This window comes from Filicampus tigris, chromosome 20, assembly GCF_054856515.1.
Source record: "Filicampus tigris isolate MCC_2025a chromosome 20, RoL_Ftig_1.0, whole genome shotgun sequence".
Taxonomy (NCBI): Eukaryota; Metazoa; Chordata; class Actinopteri; order Syngnathiformes; family Syngnathidae; genus Filicampus; species Filicampus tigris.
Genome location: NC_141236.1, coordinates 12,400,196 through 12,421,542, shown reverse-complemented (window position 1 = coordinate 12,421,542; position 21,347 = coordinate 12,400,196). Strand labels below are relative to the sequence as shown.

At 45.1% G+C, this 21,347-nt stretch overlaps 1 protein-coding gene across 11 annotated transcripts in view; it reads right to left on the bottom strand.

Moving 5' to 3' along the window:
- Positions 1–25: 25 nt before the first annotated feature.
- Positions 26–21,347, bottom strand: part of ncoa7b (nuclear receptor coactivator 7b) — a 46,022-nt gene continuing 24,700 nt past the window's right edge. For 6 of the 11 annotated variants that reach the window (XM_086018826.1, XM_086018829.1, XM_086018828.1 and 3 more), the window contains 16 exons: positions 14,045–14,163; positions 10,819–10,976; positions 7,903–7,973; positions 7,723–7,830; positions 7,537–7,632; positions 6,758–6,883; positions 6,385–6,569; positions 5,543–5,697; positions 5,003–5,470; positions 4,634–4,805; positions 4,356–4,503; positions 4,008–4,133; positions 3,022–3,174; positions 2,766–2,861; positions 2,622–2,695; positions 26–1,905 (listed from right to left, as the gene is read on the bottom strand). In XM_086018826.1, the coding sequence (XP_085874952.1) occupies positions 1,770–1,905; positions 2,622–2,695; positions 2,766–2,861; positions 3,022–3,174; positions 4,008–4,133; positions 4,356–4,503; positions 4,634–4,805; positions 5,003–5,470; positions 5,543–5,697; positions 6,385–6,569; positions 6,758–6,883; positions 7,537–7,632; positions 7,723–7,830; positions 7,903–7,973; positions 10,819–10,976; positions 14,045–14,082 (2,310 nt within the window). In that variant the 5' untranslated portion in view covers positions 14,083–14,163 and the 3' untranslated portion in view covers positions 26–1,769. The other 5 variants (XM_086018835.1, XM_086018833.1, XM_086018834.1 and 2 more) reach the window with 5 other exon arrangements.

Sequence of the window (21,347 nt, the reverse complement as noted above, 5' to 3'; positions counted from 1 at the left end):
AGGAATGTTGTATGAGACCAAACAATTTGAACATTGACAAATGTGCAACATTTATTCATGTTTAAATGTAGTTGCAATAACACAATAAATAGAGCCTCACTCACACAAGACAGCAGTTTTGGGATTCACAAGAAGTGAAAATACTTTGGACGCATTCACAGTAACAAGTACAACACCACAGATCGTTTACACGCACAGGTCACTACAACTGGCATCGCGATGGCACAGTACTGTATAGATGATTACAGTGTATCCATGCACTTCCAAAGCAGTGTCCGATACAGAAAATTTTTGCAGTTAGTGGTATGTAAAGTGTACAGCGACACGCCCGAACGGGATCCCTTTTTGTAGAGTGGTGTTGGAACAACATTCAGTAATAATTTAATGATGTACTTCACATGCCTTTTAATCCTGTCTAGTGCAAAGCCGATGATTCCTTCTCTCCAGGCTTTAAAAACGCCTTTCTGACCATAAACACATGTGGGGGGGGGGGGGGGGGGGCTTCTTTGAATAGTGCTTGTTGGCTTGCGTCAAGTCACAAAATATATATGTACTGTAAAGCACAATATCTCTATAAAAGTACAAGCGTAAAAAAAAAAAAAAAAAAAAAAAATAGCGTTGCTCGTAGAAACAAAACAAACAATGTAAAATAATATAAAATATAACAAACAAAAATGATTTGGTCGGCGAATGAAATTGTAGAACACTTTGCGGTCACATTGACAAAGAAATGAAACTTGACAAAGAAATGAAACTTAACAGGCTCGCTCAGGCAGATTAGATGCGAGCAAGTGCAGAATTTGTAAACAAATATTCAAGAAGTCCAATGGGGAAATGACAAATCTCAGCATCAATTTTCTTCAAATTGACACCTCCACACTTCCATCAGTTGTACATTCATACAATGCCGCTCGTTTTAACCCAGTGATTGACAACTATGATAAACACGAGAATTCACATTCACGTTTGTCGCATCTATCGACGCCAGCGACGTATAGTGACAGTCAACCAAGACATAACAGATTAGCTTTGTGTTCCATCAGTCAATTTGTGATCTCTTCAGTTATACAGTGAACCCCGAAACATCGCGAGAGGAGAAATAAGGTCCCCGACTGAGTGGAGGGACTACACGTCTGAGTAATGCTGTTTTTGATGAATATTTTGGTGTTTTGATATACAATGTTGAATACTCTTTTGCATGCGCGTTGCTCTTTTTGAGTGCGTTAAAGTACAAGTTGTTTGATGGTCTCTAATTACTGGATTATCTCTGCCAGTTTTGTTTGTTTGTGGCATATCACATTATGTTAGCAATACGCTAGCAGACTGACTAATATATGGTTGGGTTGAACATTTGTTAAATACACAGTTTCATGTTTTCTTCTCGCGTCAGTTTTACAGTCACCGTCACCTAGGGGTGACACATAAATCACTTGAAGCACGCACGATTCGCCTCTTTTTTTTTTTTTTTTTGACAACTTGTTGAGAGCGTGACTCAAACGGGGTTCACTGCATTTAATTTGGGCTGTGAAAAGCTGGTTTAACCTAAGCGTTTGGGGGTTCACCTTGTTCCTACAAGCTCCAGATGTTCCTCATTGACAATGTAGTGGCACGACGGCAGTCTGCATGCAGCTAACCAACCGAGAGCGATGGCAAAAAAGTGCACAGTCGGGGGCCTTAAGTGTCATTTCAGGCAGCTACTTCGAAACGTCCCCACCCCCCACAAGTGCTGCTTCGAAATGTTTGTGACTACAGCAAATGGTCTCTGGGAGCTACTCGAAGCTCCACACCTCCAGACTGTGGATGTTGAAGTCCTGCCGGGTGGAGAGAGGCTGGTTGTTGAAGGTGGCGCATTTCGTGGTGGTGCCCCGGTACAGCCCGGCGTCCAGCCACAGACCCAGCTGACCGCTACACAAGAAAAAAAAAATGATCGCAAAGAGCAATAGTGGCTTCGCAACTAAACCACTAAATGTGTTTTTAAAAAAAAAAAAAATCACCTTTGATAAATGCAAGCCAAATAGGTGGTTGTAATTAATCTGGCAGTTTTCTGGTAGTTTTTAATCTTGATTTGACTTGAAATGTTATTAAATGAAGTATTTATTTGCCCCCAAAAAATAAGGCCAAGATTATACAACTGTTAAGTCTTAGGTTAAAGTGCGTTTGTGGCTCAGTGGCTGAGTGGTCGTTTCTCAACTCAGTGGTTGTGGGTTCGATTCCCGGCCATTGTGATCATGCCGAAGTATCCTTGAGCAAGAGTATTTTGTGTACTTTGACAACAAAGGAATTGTTGAATTAATACAGAATTGAGCCCTAAATAATTCAGACATGGCTAAATTCTAGTTTCAATTGTCCTCATGTTTTACAAAACACTGATTACAAAAGTGTCAAATGATCCACATTTTCTTAATAGAGGCCTACTCAACTCAATCAAAATGAGTCATAAATGCACTGATTGATGCTTTCGATAAGTAAAAAAAAAAGAAAAAAGATGGCATTCAACACGTCAAATCCGCTCCATCTCGAAAACTGCCCAACATATTGATCATGTGTCTCGTTAAACGACGTTATGATTTTTCCACCCGCTACTTGAGAGAAGCCAGTAGGAGACGGTCGGATGAACCTACCCGCCTCCTCCCATCTGCAGCGAGTCAATATTGCCTTTGACAAAGTACGAGTTGTCCCCCGTCCAGCGGTACACCTGCGAACAGGCCGGAAACAAAGCAGTCGGACGCGCTTTCAACGTGCGACGAGATGCCAAAAGCGCAAACCTTGATCTCGGGACAGAAGCTGTAGAGGAAGGTCTCGCCGGTGCCGTAACAGTGCTCGCTTATTCGGAAGGGATGAGTGGAGAACGCGCCGAAGATCTGCGAGCATGTCAAACGTCTTTCAAAGTTCCTACAAGCTCTTGAGTTCACCTCAAACGGCTGCTTGGCATTCGCAGCAAAAGCAGCAAACTTCCAGTTCCATTTAGGGCTGGCGTCCTTGGGACGTTTTGGTGCGTGCGCGTCTACCGAATTGCTTTACCTGGTTATCCACATCTTTGATGACCAGCAGAACCGGACTGTCCACGTCAAGCAGATTGCGGTAGAGCGTCTTGAGGCTGGTGCCGTGGTCGACCGTGCTGTAGGCCAGCCGCCACTGGTAACCTTGCACGCGGGCCGGCAAGCGACAGGCCAGCTAGACGGCGGAGGGAAAAGCAGCACATTAGCTGGCCGTACATTACATAGTCCGACCTGCAGGGGGCAGGCGTTCATGTGTGTGTGTTATGCACATTCGTCCCAGCGCCATGCCAACAAATCATCTCGCACTGATGTCTACTGGAAGAGATGCATAATAGTGTTCTGCTTTGTCTTGAATCGTATTTTGGGTATTTGAAGAATTTGTGTTCACGTATTGTATATACACTACATGTATTGGCCCATTTATCGGATATCGACTTTTTTTTTTTTTTTTTTTTAGCCCCCGATATCTGTCGTGCTCTAGTTTACTACTTTTAACATCCATGCTAATTTTAGATAGCCTGTCCATGGTGTTTTAAATTGTATGTTAGCATGACGCTAGTAGTCTTCAGTTCAACAAAATTCTCTGTTTGGTTTAATGATCTTTTTACGTGGCCCATTCAGGCCGCAGTAATTTTTTCATGTTGAACCTAGGGCTGCTCGATGAAGAAAAAAAAATATGAATCATGATTATTTGGGTTAAAATTGAAATCACGATCATTCGTTTTTTGGTGTAAAACAAGAAAATGTTTGAATGTAGAAAATATAAATAATTATGTAAGTTCCTTTTGGATGAAAAAAAAATTACATGATTAGTTATTATATTAAAAAAAAGGTGCAAATTCATGTAGGATTTCCTTGTGTAAACAGTGTGTTGGCTATAAATGCATATTAATATTAATAATAGTTGTTTTTTTAACAATTATGCCAATTTTGTAATCGCGGCGTTTAATAATCGTAATTGCAATTGAATTTCGATTCATTGCGCAGCCCCAGTGGAACCTGGTCTACCTTCTCCACGTGCGTGTCCTGCAGCAGATTGCTAACGTCGCTCAACAACGGCAGCCCGTCGGCGGCGAGCTCGCCGTCGCAGCTGCCGAAACTCTGCCTCCGCTTGGCCTCGTCGATCGTGATGATCTGGAAACAAAATCGAGCGACCGGTGAAATGGTGAGCACTCAAGCTTTGTCATTCATATTGACGTGTTTCCTTTCAGGGACACTGCACAAAAACGATACAATTACCATAAAAATGAAAAAGAACAAAACGGCAAAAGAACAATCTAGCATACACGTATTAAAAAATGGGACGGTGTGGGTGTACCCAAGTTAGTAAACGATTGCGCACGTGTGTTTTCTGACCTCCCAGCTGCATGAGGCGGGGTCACCGAAGAAGTTGTCGATCATGTCCAGCTCGTCCTTCTCCACCACCACGAAGCCCTGCTCCCTCGCCTCCTTGCCGTACACGTCGGGAGACCACTGGACGAAAAAGGCGTACAGGTGGTCCACTCTGAAACGCACACACACACACACACACACATTCATTCCCGCGCTTTGACCCGCGAGTCGTCTCTCGTGTCCGACACGTGAGGCGACGTGACGGCCGCGTCACCAGTGGCGAGGCCACCGTCTCATCTCACCTCTCCTGCGGCACGGCAAACCAGTACTCGGGTTTCTTTCCCGAGCTTCCGAAGGAGCGCGCCGGGCTGGACGTCATGCCGCTGGCGAAGGACTTCCTCATTGGTTTTCCCACTTTGAAGCACAGGAACATGGGCGGGGTCTTACTCTTCTCCTCCGAGGAGAAAAGCATGTCTGCGCACAGCACATGGGGTGACACCCAAAGACACTTTAGGCTACTGTGGAACCAAGCACCCGGAATAGCCTGGAAATGTATGAAGCATTTATCAAATGCATTTTTATTCCGATGAAGTTATGTGGTTGAGGCCGCAATAGAAGGAGAGAACAAATAACTTCAACATCCATTTCAGATTGATTTCATTCGTGGCTACCTTCGATCGGAGCCTGAATCCTCTCCATCAGCCACGACTTCACCTCGGCGTCGTAGCTCCTCCGTCCGTCCTCATCTCCGACTTGCCGGCGTCTCTCGGGATTCGCCGCAACCTCCGCGCCGGCCTTCTCGCTCGACTCCTCTTCGCACTTTTGTTGCGCCCCAACTTTCGACGCCTCCTCGCCGGCTGTGGGATTTTCGCGGTTCCTCCCCGTCCCCGTGGACGACTGGACGGAGTCGCCGTCTTCCACGGAGCTGTTCCGGGCTAATCCTTCGTCCTCGTCGTCATCGGGTTTCCCTTCCGTTCGGCAAAGCGGCGACTTCTCCCGGGCGTCCGCCTCGCTCGGCGGTCCGGGCGCTTTGGAGGCCCCGCCCTCCGCTTCTTCCGCGCTCCCGTTGACGGTGGACTCCAACTCGGTGAAGCCTTCATCCGATGGAGACTTGTCGGCCTGCTCTCCTTCCGCGCCGACTGCGGCGGGACGACACGGAGCGAGCTGCGTTGGCTTCCCGCGCGGCCAACGGTTACCGAGCCACTTCTCACCTGCGTCCAGGAGTGCCGACTCCAGGTCGTCCAGGATGATGGGCTGCTTGGCATCCAGCGCTTTGTAGCGGCTGAAGGGGTTCAGGTCCCGCTCCGAGGGCAGCTGCTCCCACTCGCCGGGCCTGTAGACAGGACACAGATCCTGGGGTAGATCGCTGCGGAGGCGGGGATGATGGGGTCGAGTGAGGATGGAAATGGAAAGGGGGGGGGGAACAAAAACAACAAAAATGGGAAAAAATAAGGCGCAAAAGAAATGACAAGAATGGCACAGAACTGAAGTCACACAAAACTAGGACAAAAACAATTGTATGAAGGAAGTTCTCGATGGAAATGATTCAAAGGACATGCTTGAAGGGGGAAATCAAACCACATTTTATTTCATTTTTTTTTCAAAAATATGTTCCCGGCAGGCTCACTATATTGCGTTTGCGGAATATGAGTTAAGCAGCAAAAATGCACCCGTTTTGAGCCATCTCAGGGGGCGGCCATTTTGCCACTTCTGTCGACTGAAAATGACATCACAACTACTCGGGGCTCAGGTAAGCACCAATCACGGCTCAGCTTCAGAAAACAGGTCAGCCGTGCTTGGTCGTTACCTGAGCAGTTGCGGTGTCGTTTTCAGTCGACAGAAGTGACAAAATGGCCGCCCCCAAAGATGGCTCAAAACGTCCGGATCAACTCGTATTCCACAAACGCCATATTTATCAGAATGCCTTGTTTCAACTAGTGGTCTTGCATAGAACGTATTCTTGAAAAAAAATCTGTTTGGGTTAACTTCCGCTTTTAAAGGGGCTCGTGACGTTCGAGCTGGACGAGCGAAAACGCTCCCGAGTTTTGCTTACGACGGCAGCGCGTCCTTCAGCTTCATGCGCGACACGTCGTCGTACAGCGCCACGGACACCACCTCCTCCATGGGGCAGATGAGGCCGTACTCCTCGCAGCCGTGCTCGATGACCAGGGGGTCCGACTTGTGGGGGTCAAACATGATGTTGTTGGGCGTCACGATCAGGACGCCGCCCACCACGCCCTGCGGAGGCGGGCGCAAGGTCACAGTGTCGCAAGAAGCTAAGCTAACAAATGCGCGGGCTGACAGAACTTGTTGCGGTTTTATTTCTTTATTTTTGGTACTAGGCTAGTACTGAGAGGTGTCCTAGCTGCGCCACCAATATTACAGCTCGCTAAAGTAGGTTAAGTAGTCGTAGTTGCACTTCTCACCATCCCGTCAGTGAAGTACTTGCAGCTCATCTTGATGAATTTAACCGTCGCCGGGCTCTCGTCCTCTGAATTTGGGGAGAGCTGGCGTTGGAGGGACCGCGCCGACCTGCAGTTTGGACCCTCTTCCTGAAGGCCAAAGTAAAGACCGTTAGATTTGTGTACATTGTCGCAACATTCACCTGAAAGCCTTTTCAAAAAAAAAAAACACTAAGGTCGGTATTGTCTGGCGCTCGCATTTTCTTTCTTGCCGCCACGGCAACAGTGTTTGCCAAAATAAAAACGTTTAGCAAGAATATATATCGACGTTTGCGTTGATGTAGAAAAGCAGAGCAGTTTTCTTCGAGCTCTTCTAGTATCTGCAAGTTGACATTGGCTGGCTTTCAGCCAGAGGCGGAGCCAGAACGTGGCTCATGGGTGGGCCTGGGAAAATCTGTGTGGGCCCTAAATATTCCTCTCATATATTCAAATAAAATGACAAACTGAATATGAAGTTCAGATCTTCCTAAGACAACCACAATTATGCCATGCTAAACATTAAAAAAAATTAAATAAAATAATGAAAATCATGAATCTCACTGGGTGGGCAGTCTGTCAATCTGGGTGGGCCAGTGCACACCCAGGCCCACCCATGTCTCCGCCCCTGCTTTCAGCACAACTTGGAATTTTCTCACTGCCAAACCCTTGTGAAACTATTTGCGTGGGTTTTCCTTTATCGAGGCGCAGGTGGTAAAAGTGACCAACCCTAGCAATTTTTTTTTTTTTTTTTTTTTTAAACTTACCCGAGTCGTCTCCACAGAGGAACCATTTGTGAGGGACGGATCGGACTCGGCGTGAGAATTGGATTCAGTCCGGCTCACGTCGGGGACAAAGAGCTTCTGCAACAGCGACGGACAACGTTGCCGGTCACAAAGTTCAATCCGAGCGACGGGCGAGAGCTTCGGCAAACGACGGCAAGAGTTTCTCACCTGACCGGGGTAGACGCTGTGACAGAAGAGCTTGTTCAGCTGGACTAGCTTGTTCGGGGTGATGTTGAAGTTGAGGGCGATGCTGTTGAGGGAATCGTTCGGTCCCACCTACGACAAATTCAGCGCCGCGTGTCAACGGCGCATCCGCGGGCGAGCCTCGTGCCACTGCGGACTACTCACAATAAACTCCACCGTCCCCGGTGGCCTCCTCTTCTCCTTCTTTGCCGGGTTGTTACTTTTAAAGCCATCGGCTGGCGAGCCAGACGAGATATATGAACACCGAGGACAAGAGACAAGGTGAATATCGAGTCGATGGCTTTCACTGCCACGCCAGCACAAAGCCCCGCCCACAAGCTAGCTGTCACGTCTTGTTTTTCCTCCCCTCACTCCTCTTGCCTTCTCCGTGTCACAAGCGGGCACTCGTGGTTGGTAACAAGGCGCTCTAAAGCGGCAACGACAGCATTGTTTTGAAAAAAAATAAATAAATAAATAGTCACAAGATTTTTCTTGTTGCCGTCGTTCTTGCTTGCTCGCCGACACGTGCACATCCAAATTTGAGCTTTCAAAATAAAAGCGAACTTGTGGAAGGGCCAGATGCATTTCATTTATTTTGCTCAGGTCTGTTTTAGGGTGTATAGTAAGCCCTAAAAGTGACAACAGAGGCAGTTTATAGAGGCTCTTGTAAAGTGTTTTTTTTCCCCCCCTGTCCAACTGAAAAAATGTTTGAATGTTTTTATTTTCCCCCGCCCTGTCCAACTGATAAAATTCCATTCTGCCAACATCATTGCAGAGAGCTTATCTTGTTTCAAGCATCCCATCTTTATTATTGGCAGCCAAGGGATCACCGCAGCATCTGACAAGAGTCTGTGGTGGGATCGAGTTTGCTTCCATGGATTTGAAATGGTTTGCAAATAAAAAGTACTTCAAGACCACAAAGCGCACTTTTTCTGTCGCCAACTTTGTGCCACGGAACTGCCACACTCAAACCCAAATTGGGCACAATCATGTTTTCGCAGCCTTGTGTATATTAATATGAATGGGCGAACTCCCTGGGAGGACGTGCGATCCCCACCTAGGAAGGCTGGAGCCGAGACTCAAAAGACAAAACTTCACAAGCGTGGGGCTAATGCGCTAATCGCTAATTCACCGAGATGCTAACACAAGCATCCAGACAAAAAATAAAAAGGGAATTCAATATAAACGTCCATCCATTCGTATCAGGAGTTGCTTGCCCCGGTTCCCCCATTATGTAAAAGTCTAAAGCTTACCCCCCCTCCCCCACATACAGCTATCATTCGCACACTCACTATTTGACCCTTGACAAAGTCCGCAGTCTGCTTCTTGCCAAAGAGACACAGAAGCTTTTAGCAGAGCGCTCCCTCCCCTCCTCCTCCTCCTCCTCCTCTTCACACTGCAGCCTCCGGCACGGAGACAAGAGAGGCATGACTAAGCTCGAAGGAAGCGCCGCATCCAAGACGACTGCCGCTTCAATGCACGCCGGAGCCATTTTAGTCCTCTTGCGCTCGATGCAGGCCGCTGACAATCGCGGAAGCGTGAGCTTTTGTCGGGAGTGTCGCAAGCGCGTTATCATACCGGAGGAGGTGAGCTAAAGGCGGGCGAACTGTGGGCAAGACTTTTTATGCTAACCGTGATGAGTTCTGCTCCTGGCCTCACGTCATTAGCACTAAACAATCATTTGAAATGTTGCGTACTATGAACACATGTGGCGAGAAGCTTTTTTTTCAAGGTTTTATTTGATGCTATCACAGGCCACACATGGCCCACGAGGCTTAGGTTTCCCACCCTTGGTTCAGACTCACGTCAAGATTTTAGAAATGTCTATGTAAGGACCACAGTTGAAATATGGTTGATTTGTTGTCAATGTACATCATGAATATTATTCATCCGTCCAGCCATTTTGTACAGCACTGTCTTCGTTAGGGGCCCGGTTGACGTGCTACATTCTAAAAACCGTTGGGTTAAAAAGAACACAATTTTGGGTCAAAAATTGACCGATCCACCAATTAGGTCAATTTGACCCACGTTCTTGTGTTGGTTTGTACAAAACAGCTCAATTTCTGGGTTTTTTTTGTACAAAACGACCCATTTTGGACGTTGATTTCTGCAAAAACAACAAAGAAAGTTGGGTCAAATTTTTGACCCAAAATTTTGTTATTTTTAACTCAATGTATACAATTCAGGACAGGGATGGGCAATTTGGGGCCCATCTCGTCGAGTGGCCCCTCAATAAAATGTTTTTAAAAAAAAATCTCAATATTTCTTTTTAATTGTTTTTGGGGGTGGGGGGGAATTATTAACATGTTTCCTCTAATGCAGTGGACACCCGCATACAGTACTTGTGGTTCTGCACCCACAAATTCATCTATTCATTTAATTTTTTTTTTTTAAATGTTCAATATGTGTGTGTGTTTTTTCCAAGTGGGAAACGCATACTGGAGGTTTATCATGAATAATTTGGGGGTTTTACAAAACAATTACAACATTTGCTTGTCTGCCTCATTTTCCCAATGCATTTCAATGGCCATCAATTATATGCAGATTTTCGCTATTCGCGGGCTGGCACATATTTTCCCCCTTGATTTAAAATAGCCATTTGGTGGTCTTATGTATAACCCCCTAAATTACAACATGATCTTAATAGCTGTGATGCAATCTAACATACTTCAATAAGGCAAGTAAAAAACTGGATGCATCTACAAATGAATGAATAAATGCAATTAACCCCATCAAAGCAACATAATTGGCTTCCGGGTCAGATTGCTGCTTTCAGGAATCTGATGGCTCAAGTGTGGCCTCCTGTAGTAATTACAGCACAGTGCAGGATATGGGTTACGCAACTTCCCGATGAGGTCATACAAGCAAACGGCTTTGAGAACACTGGGCCTCTGTTTGTTGCTTATCAGTAAGCAGATAATCAAGTAGAATACCACCAGAAGTAGAAATCTAACAAATCCAATTGAGGACGTTAATCTGCAATGACAGCGAACTAGTGCTCGGGGATTTCCAATGGCTTTGCTTGAAGCAGACACAAAGCGTCTTCAAAGACGTCCGGTGTGTTTTCGATGTGGTTTTTACCTGAGCCAGCAGGCGTCTTTGCGGTTGTTCTCGGCAGGCTGGCCTTCTTGTTGGGTTCGCCGTCATTCGGAAGGTCCGGACAGGCGATGACCTGCACGCTGTGCTCGTTCACCGTCTTCTCCGATTGGCTTTGCTTGAGCTGTCTGCGCCTCTTCAGCCTGACAGAACAACACAGAGCGCTCTTAAAATCCATACAATAAAAAAAACAACAACAACAATTTACTAGGTTGTAATTGGCTTGTAAGCCACCACTAAAAATGTGAAGGAAATTGGGTCATTTTCAGCTTTGTTTCCACCAAGCATCACAGTTTGGTTCCGTTCAGATTTGATCATTTCCATCATAAGGGGTACCAAAATATCCACCTTCAAACCTTCAGTTTCTTCGCTTCGCTAACTTCTCTTTGGAGTGCCGCTCGCAGCGCTACGCTTGTGGGGGGTGTGGCCTTGACATCCTGCTGTTCATTGATTGGTCGACAGAATTGTCCAATTTACAGCAATTATTGCAAAGGTTGAAGTGACTCAGTCCAATCTCGCTAACTAACCAACACAGTTTAAGTCACTCGACGGCAAAAAGACAATCCTCTAATCGCACTTTTGTGACATTATCATTCAAGTCTCTACGGCTCATGAGATAACCCTCAACAGAAATAGTTTGCACGGTCTTGGCATAATCTAGCTAGCTGACAAAAGTTGCCCAAACAGCAAAAATAATTGCTGTTAATAAAATTCATCTTCGTCACTTTCATCCAGCTCGCCGATATAATTTGTTTATCCGGATTGCCAAAATAATTCAAGTTCATGTTTGGCCAATGAGACAACAGGCAAAAGAAACTGGTTGAACATTTTGGCCAGAATTTGTTTCACTAGCTAGTTAGCTCGCTAACTAACACAGCTAAAGTCACTCAAACAGCAAAAAAAAAAAAAAAAAGCTAAATTCCTCAATCCACAATTTCATCCTGATCTAATTCAAGTTATTTTTGGACCCGTGAGATACCCCTGAAGAGAAATCTGTTTATACGTTTTTGAATAATCTCACTTGCTAAATGGCTCGCTAACTAAGCAACGAGGCTTGAAGTTGCTCAAATGGGAAAAAGTGTCCAAGTTGTTGCGATTTTGGAGCTCTCCAATTTACTGCTCCGGTGCTAGGTTGCTATGGTAGCGTGTGTTTATTTTAATCACTAACAGGCAAGAGAATGACGCAAGGCCGTATTTTGGGGCGTAAATAAATTGCAAACCGCGTCGAGGCAGGTTAGTGTGACACTTAAAAAATAAAGGAGGAAAATGAAAGTTAAGACTAGGAAAATGAAAGTTAAGACCAGGAAAATGAAAGTTAAGACTAGGAAAATGAAAGTTAAGATTGAGTACAAAACTAGGAAGGGAAGACCAAATGCTTTCACTGGTTGGGTTGACGACACTTCAAGGAAAACAAAAGCATCCCAAAGGTTCGTAATGGAGAGGCGAGATCGGGTCGATGAGGCCTCTCCCATCGCCTCGGGTCGCCACTTTCACTGATGCACTCAACGTTGGTGTGTGTGTGTGCGTGTGTGCCAACACTGGAATCTGCAGACGCATTCCCGACAACACCATCTGTTTCACTGCAGGCTATTTCCCAAAAATTCCCCTTCTCTCTTTCGTCTCCCAACAAACTTGTAGGACACCACTACAGCTGCAAATACGCAAGGAAGGCAGACATAATCGGGAAAACGAATCTGTTAGAACAAGCATGTGCTGCTCTTTTGTTAAGTGAGACCGCAAAAACAAGCAATGACGGCAGTGAACAGCGACGTGAATGCGGCTTCAACACATGATACATCTTCATTTTTGGCAAATGAGGGCTCACCACAGTATCCGGCAGGGTCTTTGGTGGGATTTACTGTATATCCTAGCTTCTAAAGGAAGACCACAAAGTTCACTTTTTTTTTTTTGTTGCCCACTTTGTGTCACTAGGCTGTCACATTGGAAGCCATCTCAGATTTAAAATTGCTTTCACAGACTTGAGTAGTAGCAACGGAGAAACGGGTCATTCCACTATTCACACACGTAAGCGCGTATCCGCAGCCGGACATCCCGTCTCATCTCTCATCAGACGTCAGTAAGCAGGCTTTGCCTCGCTTTGTCGGCAACGTGACAATTTCACGGGCCCTTCGCACGTTATCGGCTTTCAGGACCAGGCGGAAAAGTCAATTTGCGAATCATCCTTAGGGCAGCCGCTGGGAGTGATGAGTGGCCACTGTTGTGACGAGGCGGCCGCCGTGCAGGAATAGGTGCTGATCAAAACAATCGTGTAAATGCAGCTGGACAAGCAAACAGTAAGGAAACGTGTTGACGTGATGTTTTTTTTTTTTTTTTTTTACGTTGGCGTACGCATATTGCAACGCGTCAAAGCTGAGTCTGTAACCTTTTACAGTAGAGCCTCGGCATTTAAATAGCTAAACGATCATACAATTTGGAAATCAAACAAAACCTGTGAGAAAAGTCGATTGACGTAAAAGTTGCACCAAAGCTCAGCGCTTGACAATAAAGGATTAACACCAGGTGTGCTTTGCTTTTTCTTTGGCTTTTCTATGAAGGGTAGTGGTGAAAACTCATGCCTGCTTAGTAAAATATGGCTGAGGTGACAATATAGCAGAAGTAAAAGTACTAGGAAAACAAGGTAGGCTACTGTACGTTTCAACATGTGCTTGTTGCTAAAGTGAGGAAAAAACAATCACACTCCCCTTGAAAATTTGGCACATGGGTTAAAATTGGTGAGTTGACATAACGTTTTTAATATCCTTACAGAAAAAAACCGTTGTGAATTCACAAATTTAAATTTCTAAATACATTGAACATGTTTGGTGAAAAGACGGACTGGGGCTTCAGGCTGGCCTAGTCGCTTTAGAGTGCCATGTTGTCACGGAGTGGAAAAGCGCCCGCGACATGTAGTTTTGTGAAGGCATGAGAAAGATACTCAACGAAACAAAGTAGCATCCATTTTTCCAGGTATCTGATTGCCAGTTGAATGGGGTGTGGTTTAGAGTGGAGAGAATGGCTTCATTTCCCGTCAATGTCCTCAGTGTTGTAAAGCGAGTCAGAAAATGCGCTCGCCAACTCCTTCACCGTGCTGCCATATTGCCAGATCACAATTCAATAATTTACTTGTGGCTGACAAATTGTAAAAGTGGACCTGCGCTAAGACTGGCGGCATTTTTTAATCCCATTTTACGTATACAAAAGCATGCCTTACCTGGCAAAGTATCCCGGCTTTCGGTCCCTCTTCTCCATTGGGCCGGGGTGCTAGACTTGCATGCAGAGGAGGTGGACATCCATCCACACTACACACTGTTGTTGTACGTCTTTCTCGTCCTGCAAAGGGAAGGGACGTACACACCCTGGTTAACACCCCTTTCGCGCAAAAACAAAACGACACGAAAAAAGAAAAGAAAAAGCATCCTACATACGACATAAAACGCATCAGTTTATGGCTAATGCGGATTACTGTGTTATTATGCAAGCATCCCTGCCCAAAACAGTTGAATTTGGGGAAAACATGCATGGTTGCAACTGTACTGTATCGCTAAGATTCGCACGATTATTATCCATCCACGCACACTGACTTTGCATGCAGCCCGAAGAAAACAAAACGTTACATAACAAGGTTAATTAGTGCGGAAAGTTTAGTCCAAGCGACGTTTTACCCCTTTGCACCTAGCTACATTCCTGGCTTTGCATCGGCGTGGTCACCGTTTCCTCACATGACGGCATCAGTCCAACTCCACGGACGGACAGACAGACAGAAAGCCTTTCGCGAGACGAGACAAACCGACAGAAACACGCCGAGTTCTGCCTGCCCGCAACGAAACAATCTGTGCTTGCGTCTCTCCTCGAGCACCGAGAGCAAGGTCCAGTCTGGCCAGCTGATGATGCTAACGCGGTTGCTAACTCGTAGCGGCTCTGTTGACAAGACAATAGAAAGCCTAGTGGACGGAAGGAGGCACATGTCACTTGGACGTTGCACGCCAGTCCTACTGCTTCTCCTCCTCCTCCTTTCTTTTGTCCGACTTTATGACAGTATCGATAAAAGTCTAGTGTGCAGTAACGAATTGAAACGCCATATTAAAAAAAAACAGTGCTTTAGCTAAAACCGCTGCACATACCTCGCGTGCATCCATGCTCAAGCTCTCCTCGGACGCCCTCTAGGGGAAAGTGAAGGCTAAACACATTCGCGGGATATAAAAGACGTCGTTGTGTAGTTTGGGTGTACAAAATATGTACTCTTTGAATAAAGTCGTCAAGTAAAACTTTCAAATGGCACCAATACTGATATCCGTCATAATTACGTATTTTGATTGACATTAAGCAATTCATATTCCTGGTGGTCCAGTGGATAAATCAATTTCCATTTTATCAAACGCAGTCGACAATATCGGGACTGGGCGGATCTGATACGCGTTTAATTTAGCAGGTGAGACTTTAATCTTACATTGTGTACGTTTCTTGTAACTAGTTGCCGCGAAACACGAGTTCTTCAACGGATGACGAGTTGTTAACGTTAGACGAACCTATTTCGGCGAGACAGTCTCACTTCGCGCGTGTGTCCGTTCCGTTCACCGGACTTGTATGATTCGTGACAACAGAACAACGACGCTGACAACCTTTGGCGTCACCAAATCGTGGAAAGCTTTTGAAATAAAGTCATATCGTTTGTTACAGCGTACCTTGGCGAGGAATTCTTTAGGTCTGAAAAGAAAGAAAAGGAACAGTTTTTGTTGCGTGATCGGCACGTGTACTTGTTTACTTTTTTTTCCTTTAAGGTGGCATCGATTTTCAGTAAATAAATATTCTTTGCGTTGATGTGTTAGTTTTTTAGGGGAGACAAAGTCACGTTTTGTTGGTTTTGCCCTCACACAGCATTATTTTTTTGTGTAATTTGAAACCGTTTATTTACAAACCTATATTTGGAATTAGAAAGAACAAATCACAGTATATTCCATTACTGAGCATTTGTGAATGTATGTATAAAACTTGCGGGTTTCAGTACCTCCAAAGAATCACAATTAGTATATACACTGATGGTTTTGTTTTTGTGGCGATAGCAGCCCATCAAAATCCCTCGCTTGATCCAAAGTGGATGCAATTTTGTCGTTTCCCTTAAAATGCCGCAATTGCGTTATATCAGCTGTAGATGGCAATGTTTTCCAAGTTTTCGCAAGAGTGAAGACTTTTCTCCCTCATCTACGGTTTAAAAAACATAATTTAACGTTTTCCAATTGTTACAAAAGTAAAATGGAAAACGAAAATTGAGTTCCTCACCTGGTTCACACTCTACACTTCGCCCCCTTTCAAATGAGACCTATCTTGAAAAAAATCTGATTGACAAAAGTTGTAATAAATTAAACTTCCAAACGCCAAGATTGCATCCACTTTGGATCAAGTGAGGCATTTTGATGGGCTGCCATAGCCACAAAAGCGAAATGGTGTTGCGTTTCTCACCTGTTTCACATTCGCCCACTTTCAAACGAGACCCGTATTGAAAAATGCGATTACCTCGGTTTCTTTTCAAATATATTTTAGGTGATGTTTTGCAAAACTGCCGATGAAGTAAATTGCCGATATCGTCCTTAAATGTTACTTAGGACGGGCCTTGAGGAGATCTGAAGTGATTTTGCCCAGACGTCACACAGACGTCCAGCTTAGACTACCGCCGCTGATAACGGCAAGTGCGCCGCGGCAGCAGGAAGACGCCAAACCTAAACACCCGACAATGCTCACGTCACACAAACGATGATCGATGGTGAATACGAGGAGGCACCTAATTCTTTCTAACGGCGCAAGCGTGTGAAGAGACGGCTGTTTTCACGAGAAAACGTGCGCAAGGCAGTTCCTCTGTCCGTTTTGTTTATAATAAGACTTTAGGATGCTTGACAGGCTGTTGCGCGGCCAGCCAATTAGGACAAGAAATATTTGAGAGGGAGAGACGGTTATTTATAGAGCCGATTTAAGCACACAGAGCACCCTCTTGAAATCTTTAACAGCAATTTTGCATGAATCTAAACACAAAACTCTTGTGACTTTCCCTTTAAGCTACTGCACTGCAATCCATCTTTTTTTTTTTAATTTTTTTTTGGGGGGGGGGACGTAGGGTTATTGAAGCTAAATCACGTCTGTTGACAACACGGAGTGTGCAATAAACCTTAATATTCTTGTTTCTCTCTTGACTCCTTCCTTCAATTGCTGTTCATGAACACATGAATAATCAACTCGCTGAAAACGATGATGTCACTCCCTCAGATGTGAAGATGAATTTAAATACTTCCGCAATGCCTTTCACCATGTTCAAGATGTAAATACCACACATTTCCTTTCTTAATGTGTTCTATAATTGATAGTTATTTGTTCAGCGACTTTCGCGAGTCCCCTTGTTGGGATAAAGGCGTCCTAAGTATTTAATTATTTCTGAATTTTTTTTTTTTCATTACAATATGTGCATGAGGGAGGCACATTTTGGAGTAAAGCTACCGGCATCACTGCTCCCGGGTTACCGTAAGGTTAATTACCCCTAACAACACACGTACACACAGAGCCAGACGGGGGGGGGACTAAAAGTGACAAGAGACGCAAGCTTTAAAAAATCCTCTCTACTGTATACCATCCAGTGCCACTACGCCCACTGTCACTCTGCCGAGCCAGCGGAGGCACTGCAGCGCGTGACTTCTGACCCCGGAACGAAGCAGTCAGCGAAAGGTTATCAGTGTTGGGGTTTTAGCTCTCAAAGCGTGAGTGTGGATACTGAAGGAGTCCCTCCCGCCCCCCCAAAAAAAAAATATACAGAAAAAGGAAAAGATGGACACAAGCGCAATATGGGCCTCTCTTAACACCCTTTTCGTCAGTGTTATTTTTCTTCACGATCACATGACTGAGGTAGGGAAGCAAACAGTGCCGGCTTGTTTACCGTGCTTATCAGCGGTGTTGTAACAAGTAGACGAGCACACTGACTGGACCCAACACATGCGTGCACGCTAAGAAAGGCAAACGCAAGCTCAATAGGATTTGGAGACTTTTTGTGCACACATGCAGGTAAATGTCAGTATTTCAGTAACCGTGGTGGGCAAACATGTTGGATTTGAGTTTTAAAAAGGGCAGAATATTGTGTTCTGTGACGATGTACCAAAAGAAAAGGTAGAAGCTCTGCTTTCACAAAGGGGGGAAAAAAATAGAATAAAAAGAATATTGAAAAAGGGCAATGACAAAATAATGTAGTTACAGATATGCAAGATATGAAACATGCTGCGAGTGATGCCGAGTTGAACGTCCGTGGCTTCATCTTTTCTCACGATCGCGATACACACGTTTCCACTACCTACCGCGACACATACTCAGTATGCGCAAATACGTACTCTGTTCAAGTGTAAGGTGCCGAAACTTGTCAGAGTTCCCTTATAATTGACGGGACGGCCGAGATTCACCCCCGAACCTTTATCTTCTATTCTTCTATCTATCTTCCATCTTCTTCTCAAAAACGGTGCTAATGTCAAATCCAAGGCAATGCCACGCCGCCATCTACAGGCATATGTTAGTCATTACAGTGCTTTACAAAAATGATTTTCACAGACAAGCTAGGCGAGACGCTCTCTCATGCCTACCCGCTGGAAAACGTCGACGAATGACGAATATATTCACCAGTAGCTGTAAATGTTTCAATTCCAGTCGACGAAGACAAATGAGTTCATTTGATTCATTGACCAATTATTTTGTTGTATGTAAATTTATTTTACTAATATGTGTTGAATTATTTCAATAAATACATTGAGCAATTATTCAATGAGCTAAATTAATAGAATTTAAAAATCAATGGCTAATCTTATTTGAGAAAAAAAAATGTCTACTTTAATGCAACAAAAGCTACAGGACTCCTAATACCGTAAATGCTTAAAAAAAAACAACAGGTTGTGTGTGTGGCTAATCAGCCATGATCTTTTTTAACTCTCCTCTGATCTCATCGGCCATAAAGCAGAGGCTTGTCATGTACAATAATAATCCCTTTTCCGAAAAAAAAAAAAAAAAGTAACAGTCTATAGGTGCAAATATGAGGCCCGAGCAGCTGATAAATAACAGCCATAAATTCCCAGCATGATTTATGACCCCGCCCCGGCCGCACTTAGCCCAAGTCAGCTTTTCATGCACCGTTGAGGTAATAGTCCTCGCGAGTGGCCGTGTTAAAGGCAACTTGAGCGTGCTATTGCCGCCTGCCGTCTCGGTGTGTGCGCTTTTCGATCTTTGACGTGTGCGTGAGCGTGTATACATAAATACGTATACGAGTGCTCCCACTCCCGCACTCAGACGCTGCTTTCGAACCAAGGCAGCGCCACATCAGTCCATCATCGCAGATACGGCTCGCGCTTAGATAGCAAGTCTGGCGGCACACAAGACATTTTGTCCACTCTGTCATGTTTACTTATAATGATAAGCTTTGATGGATTCTCAGTCCAGCCATAGACGCCACACACGCACACTTGCCGCTCCACTCACCACACGCGCGCGCACGCACGCACGCAGAGGGACAACAACCATAGGTGGTGTCCAGAAATGTTGCCGTTGCCATGGCAATCGATGAAAATAGCACATTTTTAGCATCGGTGATGCGCCGCTACAAAGCAAACTCCCCATGAGGACTTAAAAGTGAAGTTCAAAGTTTTGCTGGATTGAATCAAGACTGCAGAGCTGTCCAATAAAGGGAGTAGTCGACGTGTTTACCAAGTCGTATTGGGGCCACGCTGAAAAGGGGAAGAAAAAGGATGCATTTGTAAGAATAAAAAGACTGAGATTTGGATCTAATATGAACATTGTAACGTTGATCAATGAAACGTTCAGCTTCCTCAAACGTTTTCATCACAACATCGCTTACCGGTACATTTACGGTTATGTAGGTTATTCTTGTAAAAAGAGGACTTTTTCTTGAAACGATGTCATTTATAAGTGTCGCTTTGAGGGAATTTTCTTGCGAAGGGAAAAAGCGCATCGAGCTCTACCTCAGACGCCGCATCAAACGTTGTCTTTGCCAGGCCAGATTTTGCATTCTGTGATCCGCCGGCCGGTCTGCTCAGTGTTTCCTACGAGTCGGTTTACTTAAGGCCGGCGTTGGGCCAGACCCCCGACGGGACCACCGCAACTGCCCTGGACCAATTAAAAAGACTAATGAGGTCTGTTACTATTGCGCAGATATGCATGCTTGCATACTGGACAGCACGGCATGACACCAAGTCAAAGAAGCAAGGGCTGTGTGGTCTTATGAGGCCTCAGACCGCTTCTTCGTTCTTTATCATAGAATAACTTTGACGTCATTTGACTCATCCTGGGCAGGCGGAAAAGCAAAGCAAAAATAGACCACCGCAATGATTGCTTTACATCCCCCACAATTGATTTCATTCACGGCAATGGCAATGACATGTACATTGAAAGAAATGCATGATCTGCACACGGACAACGTATGTCCAAGGTGTGTTTGAATATATTTGTCAGCAAGGTTTTTTTCTTACTTATTTTTACGGTTTCCGCAGTTTAAAGTGCATCCCCACAGTTGGAAAAAAGTAGTGCCAGTTTAGAAAAGCAGTGCTCCTTAGCAATTCAGTTGCGATATTCAGTGACTTTCCTGACCCCTGAAGCAACTCCCAGAGGATTAAAAAAACCCAACAACAACACATCTTTTGCTTTTTCTGCCAGCGAAGAGAAAAAAAATCAATTAAAATTGGAAATCGAATTTTGGTGAGAACAAAAACGGGGAAATTTGGGCAAATCGGCCAGCTACTGCTATGGTGTTCCACTTACACCTCTTGCGACCTGTAAAATGAGCTTTGTTTCCTTTTCTTTATCCCTTCCCCGCAACCTGGCTCATTATTTTGCAGTTCCTCGCACCCAAGGCCGCCGTTTAGGCGTTTAGCGAGGGAGTGAGAGCAAGGCATCGAGAAAACAACGCTCGCCTTCTTTTTTTTTTTTTTCCGCCCGATTCTTAGGCTACGTCTCACCCCTCCACTGCCGTCTGTCAAGGCCAGCCTTTTGTTCCTCCCACTTGCTCGACCCAGCAGAGGTCAGAAAGAGAGAAAGGGAGCAATAGTCAGCAAACACACACACACACACACAAACGTGGGACTGAACGAGCGCAACCGTTACAAATCTTCCCCGTCTTATCGGGGACAAGCCACTGATAAGTGTGTCTCCACTCCCCATCCGAGAGATCCATCTCCGAAAACATCTGAGACGCTCCGAGGAGGGAAAATGTGGAAATGAACGTGCTCGCACGGGACAGATTGATGGCTCGGTTCGCTCCCAGTCCTAAAACCAAATTAAACCGCCCCAATGGGAGCTTTTGTGCCATATAAAGAGGTATTGAGGGATGATTATTAACAGGGTTTAGAAGACACGGGCCGTGGGAGTCGCCGGGGTTGGGGTGTTTGCTCTCTTTGGGAGTGCTGCACCTGCAACTAATGATGTGAAACTGGCCTACTTGCTTTGCTGCCGCCCTTTTCGCTTCTCTCAGATCAAACTTGCACCCG